General features: G+C 42.3%; 1 protein-coding gene across 1 annotated transcript in view; it reads left to right on the forward strand.

The window, feature by feature from the left end:
* The first annotated feature begins 209 nt into the window (after positions 1–209).
* Positions 210–9,300, forward strand: part of VPS36 (vacuolar protein sorting 36 homolog) — a 30,545-nt gene continuing 21,454 nt past the window's right edge. Inside the window, exons 1-3 of the mRNA XM_013006880.2 lie at positions 210–274; positions 4,545–4,615; positions 8,471–8,585. Of these exons, the coding sequence (XP_012862334.1) occupies positions 4,554–4,615; positions 8,471–8,585 (177 nt within the window). The 5' untranslated portion in view covers positions 210–274; positions 4,545–4,553. The remainder of the gene's footprint in view (positions 275–4,544; positions 4,616–8,470; positions 8,586–9,300) is intronic.

The raw sequence follows: 9,300 nt of genomic DNA on the forward strand, positions 1-9,300 counted from the left end.
GGAATTAACTCGAGGGCATTGAGCTTTTCTTTGCTTTTTAAAAAAATGTACATGTGAAATGTATAATATTGCTTTGTTTTAATCTTTGATCAACTTAATTTTAAAATGTTTATCCATATGATTTACTCAGAATAGTACAAGTCACAAGGACATTTGGACAACAGTGACTCGCTGCTAATATTTTGTCATGTTCTTATCTTTCTAGGTAAAAGTTGATGCTGGGACCCTCCTTCTTAGTACACACCGACTGATTTGGAGAGATCAGAAAAACCATGTAAGTCAGCTCTTTGCATCTGCTGTAGGTTTTAAACCACTGAGATTTGTTTGCTTGCTTTACTTTTGGCAAAACTATAACTGGATAAAATATATGTTCATTTTCAGAATTTCAGTTTTACCCTGTCCTATAGGGTCACTATGAGTTACTATGAAATCTCACTGGATGGCAGTTAGATTTTGTAGTATTAAATTAAATGACGAGGAGGGGTGAGGGGCCAGCCCCCACTGCTAATACTACTAACGGGTTCAGTAATGCACAATTGTACGGTTGAGATATATAAGTATTATATTAAAGTCATCGAGAGCATGAGAGATATTACAATGATGCAAACAGACACATTACATGGTAGCATAGCTCACCTCAGCCCAGCTCGGTGGTCCACGTGGAGAGAGGGGGAAGGGAAGGAGGGCAAGGGAACAGGGAGAGAGGACGGGAGAGGAGAGGGGTAGAGAGGGGAGCCAGAGAGAGAGGTCAGAGAGATCAGAGAGCTTGGAATTGCTGACCCATGCCTATATACCTTTGGGGAACATGCCAACCCACCAATTACAGGTAGAGACATACGTCACAGGAAGGGGTTACACTATAGGTTACACAGTAATCGGGGTGGTCCAGGGGGGTGGTCTCTGGGTCTCCATAGAACCATTATCAGTAGGGTGAAAACTCCACCTACAGGAGCCTGTCCATTGTCCCCAGAGGCAGGGAGCAGGGCCCACTGCAGTTTAGCAACTGATTGCCCTCAGGCGGGGGATGCCTGTGCATCTGACCTCCCTCCACAAGATTTCAGTATTTTTGGTTAAATGTTGCATGTGTTTAGAAGTGAAATACAGAAAACGACAAATAAGAAAAATTTCCCATTTAATACACTCCTTAAACTGAGTTTGATTTATCTGTTGAGTTGTTGTTTTCCATGGAAGTAAATATTACATATAAATTTTTTCCAAATATTATTTTTAAAAAGTACCCTTCCATTCATACTCACTAGGGATGTCTATTATCAGAAAAATGTAAAAGAGAAAGTAGTGGTGAGAAGGGGAGAAACTGACCTCACTGGGCTTTGTTGATGGCAATGTACAGCTGCTTGGCTGAATAGTTTGGCAGCTTTTTAAAAATTTGGCCATGGCTTGAAGAGAAACAAGTGGCCATCTAGCTGAGAAGCAACAAAGCCCACATGAAGAAGCATACCAGCCTGTGCGATCATGAAGTGTCGATGGGATCAGCTATCAGGCATCCAAGACCTAGAAAAAAATCATACCAATGTGAATGGGGCGGGGGTGGGGGGTAGGCGTGGAGTGGAGATACAAAGCCCATCTGTAGACAATTGGACATCCCCTCACAGAAAGGTCACAAGGAAGAGATGAGCCAGTCAGGGTGCAGTTTAGCACTGATGAAACATACAACTCTCCCCTGTTCTTTAATGCTTCCTTCTCCCCACTATCATGACCTCAATTCTACCTTAAAAATTGGATTAGACCAGAGCATGCACACTGCTACAGATAAGAGCCCGAAACACAGGGAATCCAGGATAGATAACCCCCTCAGGGCCAACAAGGAGAAGAGATCCGGGAGGATAAGCGGAAGGTCGGGGGAAAAAGAGGGAATCGATCACAAGGATCAACATATAACCCCCTCCCAGGGGGGAACAACAGAAAAGTGGGTGAATGGTGTCAGAGGACAATGTAAGATATGAAAATAATAATAATCTATAACTTATCAAGGGCTCATTAAGGAGAGTGTACGAGGGAGGGAGGGGGAAATGAGGAGCTGATATCAAGGGCTCAAGTAGAAAGAAAATGCTTTGAAAATGATGATGGCAGCATATGTACAAATGTGCTTGACACACTGGATGAATGCATGGATTGTGTTAAGAGATGTAAGAGCCACCAATAAAAGTATTTAATCATTAAAAAAAAAATTCGGCCATTGAATTCCACTTGAGTCAGTGATTCCACTCAGGTATCTTCCCCAAAGAATGGTAGGATGTGGCACGATGGAATAGTACTCAAATAGTACTAGAGGAATGGTGAGAGGAATACTCTGTGAGAGGAGTACTCAAACAGTGAGAGGAAGCTCTGACCCGTGCTATGACGTAGATAAACCTCGAAAACATCATGTCAAGTGAAGTAAGCCAGACACAAAAGGACTAATATTGTGGGAGATAAATCACCCCAAAACTCCAAAATTCACTGCTATTGGGTGAATTCCAACTCATAACGCTCCAATAGAGGGTAGAACTACCCCGGTGGGTTTTGGAGGCTGCAACTCTTTACGAGAGTAGAAAGCCTCGTCTTTCTCTTGAGCTCAGCGGCTGGCTGGTGGTTTCTAACTGCGGACTTTGAGGGTAGGAGTCCAGTATGTAACCCACTATATCGCCAGGCTCCTAGGAGATACCTAGAAAAAGTAAATGCAGGAGACAGAAGGTGTAACCAGGGCCAGAGAGCGAGAGGAAATGGGAGTTGTTGCTGAAGGGGACAATAAGTTACTATGTAAGGTGCTGAAAGACTTAGAAATGGATAATGGTGATGTTGCACTTCATATGGTGAGTGTAATTAATGTCATACAATTGTACACTTTAAAAGGGTTAACATGCCAATTTTTGTTGTTGTATATATGAGGGGGTACCCAAAATAAAACAGAAAAGTGCCGATCGGCGGAGCTTTCATAGTACGCATTTTTCCCGCTAGGCCAGCATCCAGCTACTAGCTCTGAGTTAGTGCACCCAGTGGCGTCGCCTGGGAAGGTTCTCTCTGGTCACAGTGAATTTTTTTGGTAAAAGCAGTTTTGCCTCAAACCTTGTTTTTTGTGATGACTGATTTAAGAGAATAGTGTGCATCTGTGAAATTTTGTTTCCTGCCAAGAAAAAGTGCTGCAGAAACTGCTGTGATGTTGAACACAGCTTACAACGACAGCGCTATGGGAAAAACTCAAAAGTATGAGTGGGCTTCTCATTTCAAAAAAGGTGAAATGTCCATTGATGACAAACCTCATTCTGGACGTCTGTCAACTTTCCAAAGGGATGAAAATGTTGCCAAACTTGTGCACTTGTGCTCGAAGACTGATGACAGACCATTGAAAAGATGGGGAAGTTATCTGGACTGTCTTGGTACTTGATTCAGTGAATTTTAACAGAAGATTTGGGAATGAGAAGGGTTGCTTCGAAATTTGTGCCTTGAGTTCTGATTGACCATCAAAAAGAGCATCAAGTGAAACATGCCGTGCTTTGAAAGAACAGGTAAGAAGCGACCCAGATATTTTCCCCAAGGTCATTACTGGTGATGAGGCATGGTGTTATTCTTACCACCCCAAAGCAAACATCAATCAATCCAGTGGAAAACGCTATCGCCACCCCAAAGAAGCTCATCAAGTGAAATCAAAGATCAAGATGAGGCTCATTTGTTTTTTTGATGGGAGGGGCATGGTGCCTTTGGAGTTCATTCCAACAGGTCAAACTGTTAATCAAGCTTTCTATTTAGAGCCTCTGAAAAAATTGTGTAACTGCAACAAAAAAGGCCTGATTTGTGGCAGATGGGGGACTGGTTTTGCCACCACAATGCACCTGCTTATGCAGCCATCTCCGTGCATCAGTTTTGGCAAAAAACAGCACCCTCTCTTGCCCCATGCACCTCTACTCATCTGACCGTGCAACTGCTTTTTGTTTCCGTGAATGAAGAGGAACATGGAAGGACAGCGATTGGTTTAAGTAGAAGAGGTGAAGGAAACCACGAGGGAAGTGCTGTCAGTCATCCAAACAGATGAGTTTAAACAATGTTTCCAAGAATGGAATTGCAGATTTGACAAATGTATTAAGTGTGATGGAGAGTACTTTGAAAATGATAAGGTTGTTTTGTAAAAATAATTAAATACAATAGCTTTGTAAAAAAATTCTGATTTTCTTTGGGTACCCCTTCATATGTTACCACAGTAAAACTAAAGTGAAACGTGTACATACTACAGAAACAAAGCACCGTATATATTCAAGTATAAGCCGACCTGAATATCAGCTGAGGCACCAAATTTTACCACAAAAACTGCGTTAAAAATGTGCTGGAAAATGCGGCTTATACACAAATACATACGGTAGTTACAGATGCCTTTGCTCCCAGCAAAGGTGTTTGTTTTCCCTCGGACTATTGCTTTTTTTAGTTTTTCTGTAAGTTTATTTAAGGAACAAAAGGACATTTTAAATATTTTCATTAAGTACCTTGTGGACTTCAAACTATCCAGAACCAGCATGTCTGATGAATCTTGATCTTTATTGATTTCTTCCTAGGAATGCTGCATGGCCATTCCTCTTTCTCAAATTGTGTTCATCGAAGAACAGGCAGCGGGAATTGGGAAAAGGTACGATTTCTCTCATTGTTTCCCAAAGTGGGCGATACCCCCCCAGGGGGTGGGGGTGGGGTGCAGGCACAGCAATACAGGCATGATCCAGAAACCGAAGCTCAGCGCTCACTGCCATCGAGCCCATGTGACCCTACAGGGCAGGGTAAAACTGCTTCTGTGCATTTCCGAGACTGTAGCTCTCTATGGGAGTAGAAAACCTCCTTGTTCTTCTTCAGGGTGGCTCATGGTTTCGAACTGCTGACCCGTCTGTTAGCAACCCACTACGCCACCAGGGCTCCATTTCTCTAGATTCAGAGACAAAAGCTTTACTTAGGGTAAATCTAGATCTGCTACCCTGTAGGTTCCAAGGCAATGGTTCTCAACCTTCCTAATGCCGTGACCCTTTAATACAGTTCCTCATGTGGTGGTGACCCTCAGCCATAAAATTATTTTCGTTGCTACTTCATAACTGTCATGTTGCTACTGTTATGAATTGGGCGGCCCCTGTGAAATTGTCGTTCGATCCTCAAAGGGGTCTCGACCCACAGGTTGTAAACCGCTGTTCTAAGGTGTGTGTGCATATGTGTATATGTATTGGTCACTTTATAATCTAAGCTAATGATACATCTTTCATTTGGTGGATGATAAATTTGATTACATATAGTAATTGAATGACCCAGTAAATGGGTACCTATATACTCAAGTATAAGCCAACCTGAATATCAGCCGAGGCAACTAATTTTACCACAAAAACTGCATAAAAAATATGCTGAAGCAGAACAGCAGGGAGAACAGAGTGATGAAATCCCCAGGGAATAACAAAAATAGACTTGGGAGACAGTGTGGCAGCCCATCAGACTCGACTGGAAAACACTCGTGAAGGCCAACAGACCTTGAACTGTTTACAGGCTTTTCCATTTGTCAGTGGCTTTCTGTTATTGTTATTTTGTTTTGTGTTGTTATTGATTTGTGGGTTTTGACTTCCTTCGTTGTTTTATTTGGCTTTGCCTGGTTTTTGCACTTATTAATGTATCTGCATGTCTATCTAGATAAGATAGGCAGGATAAATAATTTGGAGTTGAAAAGAATGGGACCAGTGATTGGGGGGGGGGGTGTGATACGGAGAAGGGGAGGTGGAAGAAAGGAAGGGGGGCGTGGGAAACCAACTCAGGGACAAGGAAACAACAAATGAACTAAAATCAATGGAAGGAAGGTTGTAGGATGCCTCGTGGGGCTCAATCAAGGCAATGTAGCAGTGAGGAATTACTAAACCTGAATGAAGGCTGAACATGATGGTGTGAAAAGAGGAAAGTAAAAGGAAATAGAGAAAAGAACTAGGAGGCAAAGGACATTTATAGAGGCCAAAATACAAACATGTACATATGTAAATATATATATTAACAAGAGAGGAATAGAGCTATGTACTCATATCTATATGTCAAGAATTAAGGTTGCAGATGGGACATTGGGCCTCAACTCAAGTACTCCCTCAACACAAGAACACTTTGTTCTAACAACCCGGCATTCCCTGATGCTTACCTTCCCTGACATGATTGCTGAAGACAAAATGGTTGCATAAGCAAATGTGGTGAAGAAAGTTGATGGTGCCTGGCTATCAAAAGATAGAGCATCTGGGGTCTTAAAGGCTTGAAGATAAACAAATGGCCATCTGGCTCAGAAGCAACCAAGCCCACATGGAAGAATTACACCAACCTGTGTGATCATGAGGTGTCGATGGGATCCAGAACAAAATCATACCCAGTGTGAATGAAGGGGGGGCACATGGTGGAGAACCAATGCCCATCTGTCGACAATTGGACATCCCCTCACAGAGGGGTCACAGGGAAGAGATGAGCCAGTCAGGGTGCAGTAAAGGACCGATGAAACATACTTTCCTCTAGTTCTTTGGTGCTTCCTTCACCCCACTCTCATGACCTGAATTCTATCTTAGACCATAACATGCACACTGCTACAGATAAGAGCCCACAACACAGGGAATCCAGGATAGGTAAACCCCTCAGAGCCAACAATGAGAGTAGAGATACCAGGAAGATTCAGGGAGGGTGGGGGGAGAAAGGGGAAATCGATCACAAGGATCAACTAGAAGCTCCTCCCAAGGGGACAAATAACGGAAAAGTGGGTAAGGGTGACAGGGGACGATGTAAGAGATGAAAATAATAATCTATAACTTTCCAAGGGTTCATGAGGTAGGGTGGACGGGGGAAGGAGGGGGAAGAAATAGGGAGCCGATATCGGGCTCAAGTGGGAAGAAAATGCTTTGAAAATGATGATGGCGGCATATGTACAAATGTGCATGACACACTGGAGGAATGTGTGGATTGTGATAAGAGAGGTAAGAGCCCCCAATAAAAGTATTTGGGGAAAAAATGTGCTGAAAACTAGGTTTATACATGAGAATATATGGTACATGCAAAAACAGCATGGTTTTTATTTTATGATTCCTTGGGGATTTTTAGGTTTATTTTGCTTCATAATCTTTTAGCTTCTCATTAGCTTTCCTTTGGCAGAATCTGATAGTAGGGCTTGGCTGTTTTCGTTTTACAGAATGTTGATGGATGCTTCTCATCAGGCTTCCTCACCCTAAACTGTCATAGTTTTGGTGCTTAATGGTCTATTTCGAAAAGCCCTCTGACTGCTGGGCCAGTTTATGTGTTCCCCTTACTTAGTAGTGTTCACTCCCCAGAAGTACAGCTGAAGCGGTCATCCGGGGCTGGCCCCAGTTCATTAGCCAAAGCACTCATTATATTGAGAAAGGGCCACGACGTGGTGTTTCCATTTGACAGATATTCAGGCGGATATCTAAGCCTGAGGAGCCGTGGTGGCGTAGTGGTTTCACATTGGGCTATTAACCACAAGGTCAGCACTTCAAAACCTCCAGCCTCTCTTATCAAGAATTATGGCCTCGGAAACCGCATGGCCAGTCCTGCTCTGGCCTAGAAGGTTGCCACGAAGCGGATGTGGACTCAATGGCAGAGCGTTTGAGTTTATATGAGCCCAAACAAAGAAAATTAAAATTGAGTGAAAGGTGTATGTAAATGTGATCAAAAAGAAAAAGCTCTCAATTAGTCATCCAAGATATTTTGGCTGCATGAATGTTTTGCATTTTGAAAGATCTTTTATTGAACAGGATGACCAAAAAAAAAAAAAAAAACCCAACAGAGGGATGGAAAGGAAGGAAAACCGATTTATAAAGGCAGACAAACATAGTGGTATTTTTCATAGCAATAGATGATAGTGGTGGTCAGAGAGATAATGGCAGTTTGTGGTCCTGTAGTAAAAACAATTTTGAGAATTGGTTTTGCTTTTGGGTATCTTGCCAGAGCATGCTGTTGATTGAGTGGCACGTTTCAACAAATGACTGTAGAATGTTAGTTTTGGATGGAGTTTTAATACGTCAGCCAGCCAGCTTTACACAGATAAGTTTTCACATTTTGTTTTCAAATGAATAAGGTAGTGTGCTTTGGCAGATATTATAAACCCTCTTGGAAACTCAGGGGATGATGGAAAACTCCAATTATGTACCGTCCCAAAGTTAGCAAATTCACATTGAACTTATTCTCTAAAACCGCATTTGTGTTTAATTCAAAGAGCCCGTAATGGGAACTCTTTGGGCTCATAGGACATTTGGAATGGAGATCTCCTTGAAAGGGCCGGTGGTCCTGCTGTCATCCGTTCATTGGTCCGTTCCTTTGCTCACCCTGAGTTACTTTGTAAAAGGTTGCTCATTACATGGTCTTTGTTTCTACATGAATATGAAAAGTGATCTGAAATACACTAAAAGTTATGCAACCAGAATTGATGTGTTTTACTTTCTAAAGGCAATTCAATCCACCACACCTGTTCTTTGTTTAGTGCCAAAATAGTGGTTCATCTTCACCCAGCGCCACCTAACAGAGAACCTGGCCCGTTCCAGAGCAGTAAGAATTCCTACATCAAACTCTCCTTCAAAGAACATGGCCAGATTGAGGTAAGTTTCAACATGCACAAAGTTGGACTGGGACTATGTGTCTGTATGTTATTGTTGATTGTTCTTGTGGTGGGAGAAAGGAGGCGTTCTACTCCCGTGAGGAGTAAAGTCTCAGAAGCCCCCAGGGTTCTACTGACCTCGTGGCACTGAGTTTGGTTTTAAGGTGGTTTGGGTTAATATGACGGAAGGCAGTATTGTAGAGTAGATATCCCCATATTGTACATACTTGTAAAACTTCTTTTTAATGATATTTTTTAAGCCGTTTATGGGAGAGTGGTGGATAGGAAGTTCAGGTTATAGTGGAAATTGGAGGGTGTGGCCACAAGGAAGCCTCGGAATCTGGACCGAGGCCGGCAGATGGTAGTTTTCAATGGTATGGTTTGGTTCAAGGGACAGAGTCTGATGTAGTAAAACGTTTTTCCCTCCTTATGTTTGAAATGAACTCGTCTGTCTCTGAAGAGTCCAAGTCCACTTCCACTTTACTTTTCCTCCTTTTTCAGCCACTCAGACCGATATGTAGATCAGAAGCGTAAGGAATCTGGAGGCTTTTTTTCTTTTTGTTTTTCACATTTCTAAGAACATTTATGACATTCTAAATACACTTATGTATTTCTTCTTCTCTCTTTTTTTAATCATTTTATTAGGGGCTCATACAACTCTTATCACAATCCATACACACATCAATTGTGTAAAGCACATTTGTACATTCCTTGCC

This window comes from Echinops telfairi, unplaced genomic scaffold (assembly GCF_000313985.2).
Source record: "Echinops telfairi isolate 266 unplaced genomic scaffold, ASM31398v2 ScPeMD7_11;HRSCAF=52, whole genome shotgun sequence".
Lineage (NCBI taxonomy): Eukaryota > Metazoa > Chordata > Mammalia > Afrosoricida > Tenrecidae > Echinops > Echinops telfairi.